Below are 18,673 nucleotides of genomic sequence, written 5' to 3' on the forward strand. Positions count from 1 at the left end.
GGCTTTAAAAAAAGTTGCACATTAGCACAAGCCTCCATAGTCACAAAGGTACATCCCTGGAGAGACGGGAGGCAGAGGCAGGGGAATCATCAGAAACTCCTGGGCTAGTTGATCTGCCATGCACTGGGAAGACTGTCTCACTCTTAGAAAGGCAAGGACTGAGAGTGGCGCATTGCTTTCTGACCTTTATGTTCTCTGTAGCACAGTATGCACACACACATTTGCACAACACACATATGCCCAAAAGAATATAAGGCACTCATGAGACAGTTGATACAGAAATAATGTGTGCTAGATGATTAATTTGTGTTGTTTAAATATAATTTAATTTTAAAGTATCAGGTGCATGAATTTTCAGTTTCTTGGCTACTTGAGTCAGTGATACTTTTATTATTTTGGATTTTGGTTTTAAGCAAAAAAGTGCTTGGGAGAAAGATTTACCAAACCTTGAAAGAAATCCTTTTAGGAAATTTCCCAGTTGTTTGCTATACATGGCAGCTTCACTAAAGCCTGGACCTCCAGAGCAGCCTTTGATCTGACCTTAGTCTTCTAACCAGTGCTGAGGGAGCACTCTGGAGGCATGGGGAGGGGCGGGCTTCGTTCAGATGGAGAAAAAAACCCACACCACCGTGAGTGTCCAGCTACCTACAGGGGTAGGTTTGTACTGTGCATCTCTTTCCCTCACAGACAGACTCCTTCACAGAGCTCTAGGCTTCCTTCCCCATACACATAGCATGGCTGCAAAGTGGGGTTGAAGGATGCTGGGAGAACTGCCCTTCCCCTCAGCCATAGATGCGTCTCAGCATCTGTACAAAGCAAGAGCAGTTACTACTAGTTTGGTTGATAGTTCACCCAAAGGAAGATTTGTATAAAACACAAAAATTTGATTCAGGTGATGCTCTTGATTTGTCTAACTTATGCAAGTATTATTTTAATTAATTTTAGCATTCTTTGCATATAATGACTTTTTAAATTTCTAATTTAAAAGATCAAAATTGGGATGACTCAAATATTTATTAGTGATATGTTGGCTGTGCTATAGCAACGTAGTCTATAAAGATTAAACTAGTTTTTATTTATTTATATGGATTAAGTTTTAAAAGCAGGTAGCAGAATGTATTTGACATAAAAATAATCATTTACAGCAGTTGCCTGACTGAAAGAAAGATTGTAAGAGGACTTTCTGAGGAACCTAATCTATATGCTTGAAAATATAAGTCACTGAAAATGTGTGGACAGCTTAGTGTGGGCTGCGCTTGGAGCTCAGCCTGTGTACAGAGCATGCAGGAGGCACTGCTGAGAGTATGGGGTAGAACTGAAGAGACAGAGAGCCTCATCCTGGACCTGCACTGAGCCCTGCCTGCCTGTGAGTGGCCTCAGTAGAATGAGATAAGAATATCAGTCTTGCCAGTTTGTTGCCAAAATTTATGTTTAAACACTAGGACGGGGACATGACTCAAATGGGATATTCAGCGGGATCGTCTCCTTTTCCCCTTTGGAGTCCAGGAAGCTCAGGGTCATAGCTCTTAGTTCTGGCTTATCCAGGACCCCAGGACTTGTTAGGTGAAGATCTGGGACCAGTATTATATCCTAACACACACTGATTTATCAAATGATTGCAAAAGATTTTCAGAATTCGATATGTTTGCCCTAACCATAGTTTGTGAACAAGAATAACTTACTCATGACTTGGTGCCTGAGCACTTCCTAACATGAAGCCTGCTGAGCCTGGGCTCTGTGCAGGCTGCAGGCTGCCAAGGTGTGTGCTATCCGAGAACGTTAGCATACCAGTTAGTTATCAGGAGTCTTTGCTCCTGCTCATTACTTTCATGATGTTCTGTTCATCTCAAGAGAATTCGTTATTATTCTCTATTTTCATCATGTGTGCAATAAATGACTTAAAATGTCAAGTGCTAATCAAGACTGTTTTATAACTGATAGCAGAACAAATAAAGAAAAAGCTTTTTGAAGAAAAATTATATTGTAATGTTTGTTCAAACGACTGGCAGACTGGCTCATCTGCTCCTGGTCTGGAGCTCAGAACTGAAGGAGGATTTGTTTTGTCAGAGTTCTAATTTTATTAACTCCATGTAAAAATGCAAGGATTTAGAATTGAAAATAGTTTTATTAGATCTAAACTTTCCCTGCCAATTTCAGACTATTTTTTTTACATGTTCATTATTCTGTTGCTATAGTTACTCCCCTGCTCACCATCCTGACAAGCTATTGACAATATTAACCTCCGTGGCTGAGCTCAAGGTATTTTAGAAATTGCTGAATTTCACATATATGTGCACATGAACGGCAGCCTGAACTGTGTGGTCTTAAGGAGCTGGACTTTGCGGCTACTGTTCCCAGTACGCCTCAGCTGCCTCTTCTGCGGATCCCCGTGCCCAGCAGGCAGCTTCAAACTGGCATGCCTCCACTAGATTGTTTGGGAAGTAGAGCCTCTTTTCCAGTCACAGGCTGCCTTTATGCAGGCATGTCACACTGCTCTTGCTGAGAGTGCAGCAGCTAATAGCATCAGAGAAGAGTAAAGTTGCTTGCAGCTGGAGCAATGAATGGCTCAGCAGTTAAAAACACTTCTGCTTTTGCAAAGAACTAACGTTCAGTCCCCAGCACCCACATCACAGAGTGCACATCATCTTTTAGGAAATTCAACACTTTGTGCAGTAAACACACACACACACACAATTTTTTTTAAAGAATATTAAAACATATAAGTGCCCTGGAACTACCCCAGCTGTCCTGTTTTCCCAGGTGAGGAAACCAAGGTTAAAGAAGCTGTAGTTCAACCCAAGCCCTTCCTGGGCCTGGGTCTCTCAATTCAGTGGCTCCTTCAGATCTTCCGCTCTTCACGGCACACACCATTACTCATATTGCTCATCATAATATTCATGCTAGAATTTGTTGCTAAGGTCAGTGTTAAAATTAATTATACTTGCCTCTATTATAACTTTTATAAATTTATTTCCTGATAATGTATAAACACAATATTCAAAAGATGTCTATGGAAATGAGTGTATCCTAATCTTTCATTTTTATTAATCTTACTCTGAGTTCATAGTGACACCATTTTGATGTCTGGTCCTCCAACTCCATCCCCTGGAAGAAAATAATAGGCCATGTCGTGTGACATAGCTCAGCTCCCTGGTTTAGCATTGCCACAGTGTGTGGCAGCCCTACCAGTCCAGGAGCCTCCAAGGAGGTACAGTTAATTATGCCTTCTTCTGCGAGTGCTTTTCAGAACACATATACACATATACACACACATCTGTCTGCATTGTTTTGTTTGTTTTAGTTTAACCTATCATGACAATGAGTTGTCTTTTAGCATGAAGACTTAGTGTAGTATACATATTTGAGTAGTCATATCCGAGCATTTAAATAAGTAATGTTCCTCTTCTAGTTGCTATGTTTAGGATCTCCAGCTATTCTGACAGATGAATGCAAAATAGAATTCTTGATTATATTTTCTGTGCAATGTGCCATTTACTTTCTAAAGACTTGCATTTTCAAGGGGATTGGTAGGTGATTTTATACAAGTCTCTGATCACCGGAATTAAATGCAGTATTTAGCATTCTTAGTTACAAAGGGGTTTATTGTACCATAGCTGGCAAGGAGAACACCCAGTCAGTCATTCACCTCAGTAGGCATCACGAGATGTTGCATCCCTCACATTCTTCTGCCGCTTCTCACTTAGTCCCTTCCCTTCCTTATCTGGGAAATGGCCTTACCACAGCTATTCCTTGGGAGGTGAATGAGTGCTCACAGCCAGTATTTACTAAGTACCTGCTTGCTAATGGAAATGTGGGCTCTGGAAGAAGTAGTTTAGGAAGCAGGTACAAAGGAGAATTAAGCTTCTAATCAAATGTAGACTGTGGTGGGGGCAAGGTATAGCCTTGACATAGAGATCAGGAGCAAAAATATGTTTTTATGGTGATAAGCCAGGTCTGAATCTGACTCCAATTCTGGCAATAGGAAGATGGTTTTCATTTAAATGTTGAAAGTGTCTACAAGGTATATGGCCATCCAAGGATATTAACCAGTTAGCTGCTTCCTGGTAATTTACCTGGCTGCCCCAGCTACTGTTCACAGAATTCTGTGAGGAGTTCACTATCTCTACTGCATCCAAACATGAAGAAATTCAACACCCTGCCCAGCTATTCCTCTAAGACAGACAAGATGTCTGCTTTCTACCCTTTCCTTGAATGGGCCTCTGTTTCCTGCGTACCAGTCATTTACAAGGTAGAGATGAAAATGCCTTTACTCCATCATTTACAACAAATCTGGAGCATTGGAGAAATCAGAACAGTTTGTATTCCATTTCCATTATCCTCAGGATTAAAAGCCTATTTTTAAAATTATTTTGTATATATGGTGTTTTGACTCCATGTAAGAATATACACCATGATATACAGGACTCAAGGAGGCCAGAAGAGAGTGTCTACTTCCTGAGAACTGGAATTACATATGGTTTTGAGCCACCATGTGTGTGCTGGGAATTGAAGTTCTGGAAGAACGGCCCTGGTGCTGTTGCCTGCTGAGCCTTCTTTCCAGCCCCACAGGTCTGTTTGTGTTGCACTGAGATGTCACTTAAAAAGTGAAGTTATCCCATGAGCTGGTTACATGGATTATGTTTTAGTGGGTAACTTCTACAGGAAAGAAAAATCTAGTAATATAGAATTTCCCTTTAGTTTCAATACAAATGTAATATATATTACTTAAGTTTGCAATATCAAGAATAATCATCTTTGATCTACACACACACACAAATCACCTTTAAACTACAGTATGTTTTGTCTTTTGTCATGGAGAGGGGTGTACATTGTAATGGACATTTAAACACCACTCCCCATTTCTCCCTTTAATACTCTTAAGTCATGAAAAGACTTGGTTTTGTGTGTGTGTGTTTCACCTTTTGGGGTTCCCCCACCCCTACCCCCAGGCTGTCAAAGCAATTCCCCTCAACTTCCCCTAGGTAGTTGTTAATGTCTGGCTGAGTGGAGCCTGATAGGTCTGTTTAACTGAAAGATAGCAGAGTTGTTTTAGACTCTTAAGAAAATTGAAAACATTTGTTCTCTAGCTAATCTATTATTCCAACTTGCTTTCTTGTTTTGGAGCAAGATTTTGTATTAGGAAAGGGCTACGGTCAGTTTTCTTGGTAAGTGAGAACTGCTGTCAGCCTTTGCACTGTGGAAAAGCACTTGCCAGAATGACTTAGAGATCTATTCTTACTGAAAATTCTAGTAAATGTTAAGTCTAAGTCATCTTTGCCTTGCTCCATTTTGAAAATACTTTTTAGACATGTTTAGAATAACAGTGTGTTGAGATGCAATCTCCAAGAGTATTTTTCTGTGTTTGGTTTTTATTTGGAAATTTATTTTTTTATTTGCCTGTAACATAATGCATAAAACATTTTTTAAAAAAGATTTTTGTTTCCTATGAGTACACTGTCACTGTCTTCAGACACACCAGAAGAGGACATCAGATCCTCATTGCAGATTGTGGTGAGGCACCATGTGGTTTCTGGGAATTGAACTCAAGAACTCTGGAAGAACAGTCATGCTCTTAAACGCTGAGCCATCTCTCCAGCATCACATGAAGCATTTTTGCAGGCCAAGGCTGGAAAAGCTCAGACATATGTTAGGTACACATGCACACACAGATAGGATAATGTCAAAGTATATGTGTGCATAAGATATACCAAGTCTGTAACTACTACTAGGAAATGACTAGAGGGGCGGTTTGTATAAGTGGGCTGAAAGACTGCTCAAAGAGAAAAGATGGTGTGTTATCTAAAAGGATGTATATTAGACAGGGTTCTCTAGAATCACAGAACACATGGAATATTTTTCTATATTGAGGGAATTTATTGTGATGACTTGCAGTCTGTAGTCTAACTCCCCAACAATGGTCAGCTGTGAATGGGAAGTCCAAGAATCTAGTAGTTGTTCAGTCCCACAAGGCTAGTTGTTTCTGCTGGTCTTCTGTAGAAGTAGATTCCAATAGGTGTGCTAGCAAGTAAATGCAAGCATCAAAGAAGAGCAAATCTTCCTTATTCCAATGTCCTTAAGTAGGTCTCCAGCAGAAGGTGTGGCCCAGATTAAAGGTGTATGCCATTATGCCTGGATCTGGGACTTTTTGTCCCAGGCTGACCTTGAACTCAGAGATCTCCAATGCCTTCTGTAAAGGTAGCTTAGTGGTCATAAATGCCTTAAGTCTGTTTTTATCATATAAAATTTCCTTTCTCCTTCTATTATGGCTGACTGATAGTTTTACTAGGGATAATATTATCTACTGGCATCTGTGGTATTTTATAATTTGTAAAACTTCAGTCTATTCTCTTCTGGTTTTCAATGTCTACAATGAAAAATCTACGCTAATTCTGATAGACTTGCCCTTGTATGTAAGTTGCTTTTTCTCTATTGCTGCTTTTAATATCCTTTGTTTGTTTGTTTATTTTGTACATTAGTGCTTTTAGGCTATTGCATGACACAGGGACTTTCTGGCCTGTGTATTTGGTTTTATGTCTGCTTCTTGGATCTTGATGGACATGTTTTTACTCTTAGGGAAATTTTCATTCGACCTTGTTGATGAGGGTTTCTTCTCCTGCTATAACTGTTATTCATGGGTTTGACATTTTGTTTATATAGCTGCAGACCTCTGGCATGCACTCCTCTTCTTTGTCTGCTGCTGCTGGTTTCATTTGCTTTGCTTTGTTCTGACACTGTCTCTACCTGAGTGAGCCAATTCGTCTACCTTCAGGGCCTGGTAGTTTTGTTCCACTTGATCCAATCTATTGTTAACGCTTCTGAGTTGTGTTTATTTGTTTGACTTTTAGATTCCTGAATTTTTCAAGTTTCATTTCATTCTAGCTTTTCTTCAAAGAACATATTTCTTTATATTTTCACATGCTAAATTAATTTCATTCACATGATTGTATTTTTGTTGTCTTCTTTCTAGCGTTTATTCGCATTCACTTCAAGTTCTTCTGTCATATTTATTATTTCTATTCCAAAACCATTGTCTTGTGCTAATTACTTGTCTCAGTAGCTATTACTGTGGGAGTACTAATTCTTTGTGGAGACTTGTTTGTTTTTTCATGTTTGGGTATTTATGAGAGGCACTAGGCATCTGAAGTTAAGTCATCAGTACTGTTTCGTGGTATGTGATCTTTATTTTGTTGAGTGTATGTTTGAAGCTCTGTTTCCTGTTGCCCCAATTTGTCTGGTTGATTAGCTATATGGGGCTTAAGGTTCACTCTTTGGAAAAGCAATGTTGAGGTTTGAATGGAGTATTAGAGGTATTCTGATCTTACCTTGAGCTAAGTTATGTTTCTTTTTTTCTAATTATATATTTTCTTTTATTGGATATTTTATTTATTTGCACTTCAAATGTTATCCCATTTCCCAGTTCTACCCCCCTCAGAAACCCCATATCTCATCCTCCATCTGCCTGTTCCTAGAGGGTGCTCCCCCAACCACCCACCAGTCTCCCCACCCTAGCATTCCCCTAAGCTGGGGTATTGAGCCTTCCCAGGACTAAGGACCTCTCCTCCCATTGATGTCTGACAAGACCATATTCTGCTACATATGTGACTAGAGCCATGGGTCCATCCATGTGTACTCTATGGTTGGTGGTTTAGTCCCTGGGAGCTCAGGGGGTAGGTGGGGTCCCTGGTTGGTTGATATTGTTTTCTTCCTATGGGGTTGCAAACCCCTTCAGCTCCTTCAGTCCTTTCTCTGACTCCTCCATTAGGGACCCCATGTTCAGTCCAATGGTTGGTTGCAAGACTCTGGAAGAGCCTCTCAGGGTACAGCTATATCAGTCTCCTGTAAGCAAGTACTTCTTGGCATCCACATAGTGTCTGGGTTTGGTGCTTATATATAGGATGGATACCTAGGTGGGGCAGTCTCTGGATGGTCTTTCCTTCAGTCCCCACTCCATACTTTGTCTCCATATTTATTCCCTTGAGTATTTTGTTCCCCCTTCTAAGTAGAACAGAAACATCTACACTTTGGTCTTCCTTCTTCTTGAGCTTCATGTGGTCTATGAATTGTATCTTGGGTATTCCAAGCTTTGGAGCTAATATCCGTTTATCAGTGAGTGCATACCATGTGTGTTCTTTTGTGACTGGGTTGCCTCAAACAGGATATTTTCTAGTTCCATCCATTTGCCTAAGAATTTCATGAAGTCATTGTTTTTAATAGCTGAGCAGTACTCCATTGTGCAAATATACCATATTTTCTGTATCCATTCCTCTGCTGAAGGACATCTGAGTTGTTTCTAGCTTCTGGATATTATAAATAAGGCTGCTATGAACATAGAAGAGCATGTGTCCTTGTTTTATGATGGAGTATCTTTTGGTTATATGCCCAGGAGAGTAATAGCTGGGTTATCAGGTAGTACTATGTCAATTTTCTGAGGAACCTCCAGGCTTATTTCGTGGTTGTACCAGCTAGCTTGCAATCCCACTAGCAATGGAGGAGTGTTCCTCTTTCTCCACATCCTCACCCAGCATCTACTGTCACCTGAGTTTTTGATCTTAGCCATTCTGACTGGTGTGAGGTTGAATCTCAGGGTTGTTTTGATTTGCATTTCCTTGATGACTAAGGATATTGAACATTTCTTTTGGTGCTTCTCCGCCATTTGATTTTCCTCATTTGGGAATTCTCTGTTTAGCTCTGTGCCCCATTTTATAATAGAGTTATTTGATTCTCTGGAGTCTAACTTCTTGAGTTCTTTGTATGTATTGGGTATTATCCCTCTATTGGATGTAGGCTTAGTAAAGATTTTTCCCAATCCGTTCATTGTCCTTTTGTCCTAATGACAATGTCCTTTGCTTTACAGACACTTTGCAATTCTAATGAAGTCCCATTTGTCTATTGTTGATCTTTTTTTTTATTCAATATAATTTATTTACATTTCAAATGATTCCCCTTTTCTAGCCCCCCACTCCCCTAAAGTCCCTCAAGCCCCCTTCTCTCCCCCTGTCCTCCCACCCACCCCTTCCCACTTCCCCATTCTGGTTTTGCAGAATACTGTTTCACTGAGTCTTTCCAGAACCAGGGGCCACTCCTCCTTTCTTCTTGTACCTCATTTGATGTGTGGATTATGTTTTGGGTATTCCAGTTTTCTAGGTTAATATCCACTTATTAGTGAGTGCATACCATGATTCACCTTTTGAGTCTGGGTTACCTCACTTAGTATGATGTTCTCTAGCTCCATCTATTTGCCTAAGAATTTCATGAATTCATTGTTTCTAATGGCTGAATAGTACTCCATTGTGTAGATATACCACATTTTTTGCATCCACTCTTCTGTTGAGGGATACCTGGGTTCTTTCCAGCATCTGGCAATTATAAAGAGGGCTGCTATGAACATAGTAGAGCATGTATCCTTATTACATGGTGGGGAATCCTCTGGGTATATTCCCAGGAGTGGTATAGCAGGATCTTCTGGAAGTGAGGTGCCCAGTTTTCTGAGGAACCGCCAGACTGATTTCCAGAGTGGTTGTACCAATTTGCAACCCCACCAGCAGTGGAGGAGTGTTCCTCTTTCTCCACACCCTCTCCAACACCTGCTGTTTCCTGAATTTTTAATCTTAGCCATTCTGACTGGTGTAAGATGAAATCTCAGGGTTGTTTTGATTTGCATTTCCCTAATGACTAATGAAGTTGAGCATTTTTTAAGATGCTTCTCCACCATCCGAAGTTCTTCAGGTGAGAATTCTTTGTTTAACTCTGTACCCCATTTTTTAATAGAGTTGTTCGGTTTTCTGGAGTCTAACTTCTTGAGTTCTTTATATATATTGGATATTAGCCCTCTATCTGATGTAGGATTGGTGAAGATCTTTTCCCAATTTGTTGGTTGCCGATTTGTCCTCTTGATGGTGTCCTTTGCCTTACAGAAACTTTGTAATTTTATGAGGTCCCATTTGTCAATTCTTGCTCTTAGAGCATATGCTATTGGTGTTCTGTTCAGAAACTTTCCCCCTGTACCGATGTCCTCAAGGGTCTTCCCCAGTTTCTTTTCTATTAGCTTCAGAGTGTCTGGCTTTATGTGGAGGTCATTGATCCATTTGGATTTGAGCTTAGTACAAGGAGACAAGGATGGATGAATTCGCATTCTTCTGCATGCTGACCTCCAGTTGAACCAGCACCATTTGTTGAAAAGGCTATCTTTTTTCCATTGGTTGTTTTCAGCCTCTTTGTCGAGGATCAAGTGGCCATAGGTGTGTGGGTTCATTTCTGGATCTTCAATCCTGTTCCATTGATCCTCCTGCCTGTCACTGTACCAATACCATGCAGTTTTTAACACTATTGCTCTGTAGTATTGCTTGAGGTCAGGGATACTGATTCCCCCAGATTTTCTTTTGTTACTGAGAATAGTTTTAGCTATCCTGGGTTTTTTGTTGTTCCAGATGAATTTGATAATTGCTCTTTCTAACTCTGTGAAGAATTGAGTTGGGATTTTGATGGGTATTGCATTGAATCAATGCAATACCCGTCTATTGTTGATCTTAAGAGCATAAGCCATTTGTGTTCTGTTCAGGACATTTTACCCTGTGCCCATTTGTTTGAGGCTGTTCACACTTTCTCTTCTATTAGTTTCAGTGTATCTCATTTTATGTGGAGGCCCTTGATCCACTTGGATTTGAGTTTGTACAAAAAGATAAGAAAGGATTGATTCGCATTCTTCTATACCTTGACCACCAGTTTAACCAGCACCATTTATTGGAAATGCTGTCTTTTTTCCCACTGGAAAGTTTTACCTCCTTTGTCAAAGATCAAGTGACCATAGGTACGTGGTTTCATTTCTGTGTCTTCAATTTTATTCCATTGATCTACCTGTCTGTCTCTGTACCAATCCCATACAGTTTTTATCACTATTGTTTTATAGTACACCCTGATGTCAGGGAAGGTGATTCCCCCAGAAGTTCTTTTATTATTGAGAATAGTTTTTGCTATCCTGGGATTTTTGTTAATCCAAATGAATTTGCAAATTTCTCTTTCTAACTCTATGAAGAATTGAGTTTGGATTTTGATATGGATTGCATTGAATCTGTAGATTGCTTTCGTCAAGATGGCCATTTTTACTCTACTATTAATCCTGCTATTCCATAAGCATGGGAGATCTTTCCATCTTCTGAGATCTTCGATTTCTTTCCTCAGACAGAGACTTGAAGTTCTTATCATACAGATCTTTCACTTGCTTGGTTAGAGTCACACCAAGGTATTTTATATTATGTGACTATTGTGAAGGGTGTGGTTGCCCTAATTTCTTTCTCAATCTGTTTATCTTTTGAATGGAGGAAGCCTACTGATTTGTTTGAGTTAATTTTATATCCAGGTACTTTGCTGAAGTAGTTTATCAGCTTTAGGAATTCTCTGGTGGAATTTTTGGAGTCACTTAAGTATACTATCATATCATCTTTGAATAGTAATATTTTGACTTATTTCTTTCCAATTTGCATGCCTTTCTCCTCCCTTTGTTGTCTAATTGTTCTGGCTAGGACGTCGAATACTATATTGAACAGGTAGAGAGAGAATTGGCAGCCTTGTCCTGATTTTAGTGGCATTGCTTCAAGTTTCTCTCCATTTAGTTTGATGTTGCCTACTGGTTTATTATATATTGCTTTTACTATGTTTATTTATGAGCCTTGGATTCCTGATCTTTCCAAGACTTTTATCAATGAAGGGATGTTAAATTTTGTCAAATGCTTTCTCCGCATCTAATGAGATGATCATATGGTTTGGTTTTTTGTTTTATTCATTTGAGTTTGTTTATATAGTGGATTATGTTGGTGGATTTCCTAATACTGAATCATCCCTGCATCCCGGGGATAAGGCCTATTTGGTTATGATGGTTGATCATTTTGTTTGATTCGGTTTGTGAGAATTTTATTATTTTTGCATCAATATTCATATGGGAAATGGTCTTTATGAGGTTTTGATATGAACGTAATTGTGGCTTTATACAATGAGTTGGGTAGTGTTCCTTCAGTTTCTATTTTGTGGAATAGTTTGAAGAATATTGATATTAGGTCTCTTTTTGGTTGGAAGACTTGTAATAACTGCTTCTATTTCTTAAGAGGTCATGGAACTGTTTACATGGTTTATCTGATCCTGATTTGACTTTGGTACCTGGCATATGTTTTCTTATGGTCTGTATGTTTTCTTATGATCTGTAGGAGGTCTGCCCAGGATCTTCTAGCTTTCTTAGTCTCTGTTGAGAAGCCTGGTGTAATTCTGATAGGTCTGCCTTTATATGTTACTTGACCTTTTCCCCTTACTGCTTTTAATGTTCTTTGTTTTGTGCATTTGATGTTTTGATTATGTGAAAGAAGGAGTTTCTTTTCTGGTCCAGTCTATTTGTAATTTTTGTAGGTTTCATTTATGTTCATAGGCTTCTCTTTCCTTAGGTTAGGGAAATTTTGTACTATAATTTTATTGAAGATGTTTATTTGCCCTTTAAGTTGGGAATCTTGGCTCTCTTCTATACCTATTATCCTTAGTCATAGTCTTTTCATTGTGTCCTGGATTTCCTGGATGTTTTTGGGTTGGAAGCTTTTTGTCTTTTACATTTTCTTTGACTGTTGTGTCAATGTTTCCTATACTATCTTCTGCACCTGAGATTCTCTACCCTGATCTCTTGTATTCTGTTGGTGATGCTTGCATCTATGACTCCTGATCTCATTCCTAGGTTTTCTGTTTCCAGTGTTGTCTCCCTTTGTGATTTTTTTTATTGTTTCTATTTTTATTTTTAGATCCTGGATGATTTTGTTCAATTCCTTCACTTATTTGGTTGTGTTTTCCTGTAATTTTATAAGGGATTTTTGTGTTTCCTCTTTAAGGGCTTGTACCTGTTTATCTGTGTTCTCCTGTATTTCTTTAAGGTTTTTTTTTTTATGATGTTCTTAAAGTCCTCCATCATCATCATGAGATGTGATTTTAAATATGAATCTTGCTTTTCTGGTGTGATGGTGTATCCATGATGGTGCCATGTAGCCTTGGTTTCTGTTGCTATGTACTTGTGCTTGCCTCTCACCATCTGGTTATCTCTGTTGCTACCTGCCCTTGCTGTATCTGACTGGAGCCTGTCCCTCTTGTGATCCTGGTTGTGTCAGAATGTCTAAGCCCAGGCAGAGACCTTCTATAAATCTAAAAGATTTCCATAGCCAGTCTTGAGGAATCCAGGGTGTAGTCAGAGCTTTCCCCTCAGGCACAGGGTGCTAGTAGAGTTGTTAGTTCAAGGCTAGGATCCCTACCTGAAGAGGAGAGGCAAAGAGGTGGTAGAAGACACATAAGACATATGTTCTTCTAGCAGATCATGGCGTGAACAGAGTTTCAGGCACACATCTAGTGAATTTCCTAGAGAAGGGAGGCCCTCAGATCTCGAGAATAGGCAGAGTTGGTGGTGTGAATCTATTGTCTAGCTAGAGGAGAGCTCCGTGTGGACAGCAGGGGAGGGTGGAGTCTACATGATGTAGGCTCAATTAGTGAAGGGATTCTAGATTTCCTGCCTGAAGATAGGAATATGAGGGTGCTGTGCAGGGCTGGATGGGGTTAACAATGTGATTTAGGCCTTCCTACCTAAAAAGGGAGATGTTATAAAGGTTTGGAAGGCAGGCATGGGTCATGTGTCATGAGTGCATGTGGAATACTTTTATGAGTCTAGTTCCTCTTCCTAGAGAGGGACAGTCTACAGGTTACAAGGATGAGTGAAATTATGGCATGGTTCTAGGGTGTCTCTAGAGAAGGGGCCATGTGTGGGCAGAGGTATGGGTGAAGTAGACATGAAGAGGGGCAGGGTGGGTAGTGAGAGTCCAGACTCTAGGATAAGGGAGATAGGGCTTTTGGTGAGGGATAGATAGGGATAGTGATGTGTATTGGGTCTCTACCTGAAAAGGGAATTCCAGAGGGCGGGCCCACACGAACCACATGTCCCTCAGGCAGGTCCCAAAGGAAGAATGTAATATTTAAGGAATTATACATTGGATATTTTTCCAGGCCATGGGAATCACAGAGATTAAAAGGTTTATGGATTATGAAACTATTTAGAGCCTCACAAGTGGCATCCCTGTAAGCATTCTGTGTAAAATGTGTTTTTTTAATTGAATATCATCTTCATTTACATTACCAATGGTAAAACCTTTCTGATTTCCCCCCTCCCCAAAGACCCCCAACCCCTCTTCCCTCCCCCTGCCTCCACGTATATGCCCCTCAACACAGCACACACGTACCTCTCCCCGCTCAGTTTCCCTTTGTTGGGCCCTCTGTTGAGCCTTTACCTGACCAAGGACCATTCCTCCCACCAATGCCCAACAAAGCCTTCCTCTGCCACATTTTTGACTGGAACCATGTGTGCCCCTTGGTTGATGGTTTAATCCCTGGGAGTCCTTGAGCATCTGGGTGGCCGAAATCACTGTTCTTCACATGGGGCTGTAAACCCCTTCAGCTCCTCCAGACCAACCTCCAGCTCCTCCATTGGGGACCCTATGCCCAGTCCAATAGTTGGACTCTGTATTTGTAAGGCTCTGGCAAGGCTCCTCTGGAGACAACCATGGCATGCTCCTTTTGGTATACATTTCTTGTCATCCATAGTAGTGTCTGCGTTTGGTGACTGTTTATAGGATGAATCCCCAGGTAGGGCAGTCTCTATGTGGCCTTTATTTCAGTCTCTGCTCCACACATTGTCTCACTTATTGCTCCTGTGAGTATTTTGTTCCCTTTCTTAGAGGAACTAAAGCACCCTCACTTAAGTCCTTCTTGAGGTTCCTGTGCTGTGTGAATTGTAAGTGGTTTATTTTGAGCTTTTGGGCTAACATTGGCTTAGTGAGTACCTACCATGTGTGCTCTTTTGTGATTAGGTTGCCTCGCTCAGGATGACACTTTCTAGTTCCATCCTTTTGCCTAAGAATTTCATGAATTCATTGTTTTTAATAGCTGAATAGTACTCCATTGTGTATATATACCACAGTTTCTGTATCCATTCCTCTGTTGAGGGACATCTGGGTTCTTTCCAGCTTCTTGCTATTATAAATAAGGCATCTATGAACATAGTGGAGCATGTGTCCTTATTACATGAAGGAGCATTTCTGGGTGGTATAGCTGGGTCTGCTGGTAGTACTATATCTAATTTTCTGAGGAATTGCCAAACCGATTTCCAGAGTGGTTTTACCAGCCTGCAATCCCACCAACAATGGAGCAGTGTTCTTTTTTCCCCACATCCTCTCCAGCATCTGCTGTCCCCTGAGTTTTTCGTCTTAGCCATTCTGACTGGTATAAGATGGAATCTGTGTTGTTTTGATTTGCATTTCCCTGATAACTAAGGATGCTGAACATTTCTTTAGGTGCTTTAGAGCCATTTGAGTTTCCTTAGTTGAGAATTCCCTTTTTTAATAGGGTTATTTGACTCTCTGGAGACAAACTTCTTGAGTTCTTTGTATACATTGGATATTAGCCCTCTATCGGATGTAGGGTTAGTAAAGATCTCTAGAATGTGTTTTAATGTGCTTTCCTATCCCACAATACTTCTATACATCCCATTGCAGTATGTCAGCAGGTGATCAGTATTGGTTTGGCTTATCCTTTGAACCATAGCTTTGGAAAGATTATGGTCCTGAGTTTTCTAGAGACCAGACACTCCCTTAAAGACACTGGATTAAAGCAAGTCTACTCCATAGCCGTTGATATCTAAGGTCTCAGTGACACAAGTTTGTCCTCTTGCTGTTCATATTCCATTGAATTGGCATGATTTAATTTTACAAATCCCCAGAGAAGAGCCTATGTGCTCATTTTAGATATGTAGAAGGACCGACCCTGTCTTTGAAAGGAAACAGGCTAGGCTTCACTGAGGAAAGGTCAAGAAAGGACACTTCCTCCTAGAAATGGGGCAGGATTCCAGACTCCTGGCCACACCATAGTTCAAGAAATACAAAAGGTAAGAGCGCATGCAGGCTATGCCTGCTGGGCACACTGCTGCCTCCCTGCTGCTGCCTGCAGTCTGCCAAGCATCCTTAGTGAGAGTTCTCTAAAGCTGTAGGGTAGCAGCATATAAGCAATAGCAGCATATAAGTTGTACACAGAGTATTTGCTATAAAATGCCATTTTCTGTTTTCAGTAAATATTCAAGATGTGGTATTACAAGAGAATTTGGAAAAAGAAGATCAAATTCTGGTATCCTTGGCAGGATTAAAACAGGTATGTGCACTATTCCAACACTATTGTGTGTGCCACAGGCTAGCGCCCACTGCCAGCTCTGGGGAAGGTGATTCCACAGTATGTAGGACACATTCAAGCCTGATATCACCACAGAGAGAGTTCCTTTCAAAGCTCCATCTCCTCTTGCTCCTAACTCCTGGTGATTCTGTCTGAAGTGCCTGTGGCTCTGGCAGGTGTTCCATTGCCCCCATCACCCACCCCTGCTTCCTCTTTCCAGACATACTGTCTGCACCTTAGCTCCTCAATAGGCTTGGTTGTCTCTACAAAGACATAGATATTGGAGGAAGCTGGGGTCATGGCCACCTCTTTCAGTAGGCCTTCAACAGCTCAATTTACCTGACCCTGGCAGCTCTAAGCAGATGCAGTATCAACGAAAAGGAACCTGTACTGATCGGAACAGGCCAGCTAGCGTGGAACTGTCTCCTGGCTATGTCAGAGCACATGGTGCTCCCTCCTGAGTAATATATCAACACAGTGGTGCAGCCACCTGTTTCTGAGCTTGGGAGAACATGACATTAACACTAACAGGGTCAAATTTTAATCAGCCATTTTAAGCCCATAACTTTAAAACAGTTGGATTCTGCCAATGGTTCATTTCCTAGAATAAGATGTTAGCATTTATACTACAGAAGTGCTCACTTCATCCAAGACCTTTTCATGGATGCTTAAAATCACAAATTTTACTATGCCCTGCATACATTATTTTTCCTGCTGACCTAAAGGAAGGACCTTAGAAACTAGACACAGTGAAGGATTAACAGCAGCAATTGAGACTAGAAAGTCTAGAGCAACATAATATAAGGTTTGTGCATGTTCTCTCTCAAAACCACTTGTAGTGGTTTAACCACATATACTTTCTCTTCTTCTAATGATACAAAGTGATACAGTCCTCCCTGATGACAGTGAGGAGAGGGTGGTGGGTACTGAGATGCTGTGCTTAGCTCCTGTATAGAAGTACTGTGATGCAGTATGGTTGATCTGCTAAGCAGGACAGCAGAGACATGGGCAGTGTGCATGGAGAGTTGATTCCCATCCTAGTTCACTGCAAGTTGTCTTCCTGGAGATGGCAAAAGACGTCATCACAGTGGCACACAGCTGAAACCTGGGACCTATTCTTTCTAGATCATCAGCGACTGAAGGTCACTGGAGCTATAAATGAAGGGAATTGCTGTAGGGAAGCAGGTCAACGGCAAATCTGCTTCTAATATATGTGATGTTATTTAGCATTTAGCTACACACTTACCTTTTCGTTATCTTCGTCTCCTTTGAAAACAGATCAAAGACATTCTGAAAGGTTCCCTGCGCTTCAACCAGAGCCAGCTGGAGGCAGAGGAGAATGAGCAGATCACCATCGCTGATGACCACTACTGCTCCAGTGGCCAGGACCAGGGCAGCCAAGTTCCTAGGGCCTCCAAGCAGGTACACGAGTTTTTATGAGTCCTGAGGAGAATGGGCTTTCATGAAGTTAGCACAAGTTCCTCAAAGTTCTGGAAAGGACAGTCCTGTCAAAGTACTTCAGGCTATCATGTGAGAAGTTCAGCTATGAGTTAACACACCTGAGCCCTAAGCACTGTGTACTGCTGTACAGGCTGAGTACTTCTGAGCTAGAGGTGAGAACATTCACAGTGGTGACAGTGAGACTTGGGTCTGAGAGTTACAGAGTGCACACTGCATGAGCCTGTGTGTGCCAGCATCAGTCTGAGCCTCCGCTCGCACTCCGAGATGCAGAGTCAACTGTCTAATAGAGCAGTGGGTCAGTTGCTTACAGAGCTCCAGTCCACTAACACTGGAAGGACTCTGTAATCATCCTAATGCTGCCTGGGGTGGGTTTCCCTTGGTTAGTTCCCTTCTTGCCTAATTTCTCTCTTACCTTCATGGGAAAGAACTCTCATTACATTACTGATAAGACAGGGTCAGCAAATGTCCTCTGTGAAAGGCAGAGTGCATCCTCTAGAACCTACCACCACATATCATTGTCTCAGTCACATGTGAGGTTTTCTTTCTGCTTTGCTTTGTTTGGCCTGGTTTTTGTTCTGTGCTGTTTTGTTAACTCTTTAAAACTGTAATGTTGTCTCCAGTTAAGAGCCTGAGTTGCCAAACTCTCCAGGTATCAGCACCCGGGAGACATTCTATAGGGTGTTCTGACTAGAGGGTTCTTATGGCTTCTGTGTTTGCTTAGACCTAGCTGTTCTTCAGGACCACCAAAAGAAGAAAAGGGTGGCGAGGCAGGATCCCTGTACCCCTGCCAGTACAGCTGTAGTTTCTCCACACTTCTTACTGTGCATCACTGGCCAACAAAAAACACTTATTCATGCCTAGCTTATGTTTAACTTATTTCTTTAATTAATTAATTAATTTATTTATTTATTTATTTATTTATTTATTTATTTATTTATTGTGAATATTAAAGGAAAATTCCCAGGAGTTTCTCCTACTATATTGT

At 40.8% G+C, this 18,673-nt stretch overlaps 1 protein-coding gene across 1 annotated transcript in view; it reads left to right on the forward strand.

The window, feature by feature from the left end:
• Positions 1 to 18,673, forward strand: part of Tbc1d5 (TBC1 domain family member 5) — a 533,074-nt gene that overhangs the window by 503,918 nt on the left and 10,483 nt on the right. The window contains exons 22-23 of the mRNA XM_052191804.1: positions 16,130 to 16,209; positions 17,506 to 17,649. Coding sequence (XP_052047764.1) covers positions 16,130 to 16,209; positions 17,506 to 17,649 — 224 coding nt within the window. The remainder of the gene's footprint in view (positions 1 to 16,129; positions 16,210 to 17,505; positions 17,650 to 18,673) is intronic.

Source organism: Apodemus sylvaticus, chromosome 9 (genome assembly GCF_947179515.1).
Source record: "Apodemus sylvaticus chromosome 9, mApoSyl1.1, whole genome shotgun sequence".
NCBI lineage: Eukaryota > Metazoa > Chordata > Mammalia > Rodentia > Muridae > Apodemus > Apodemus sylvaticus.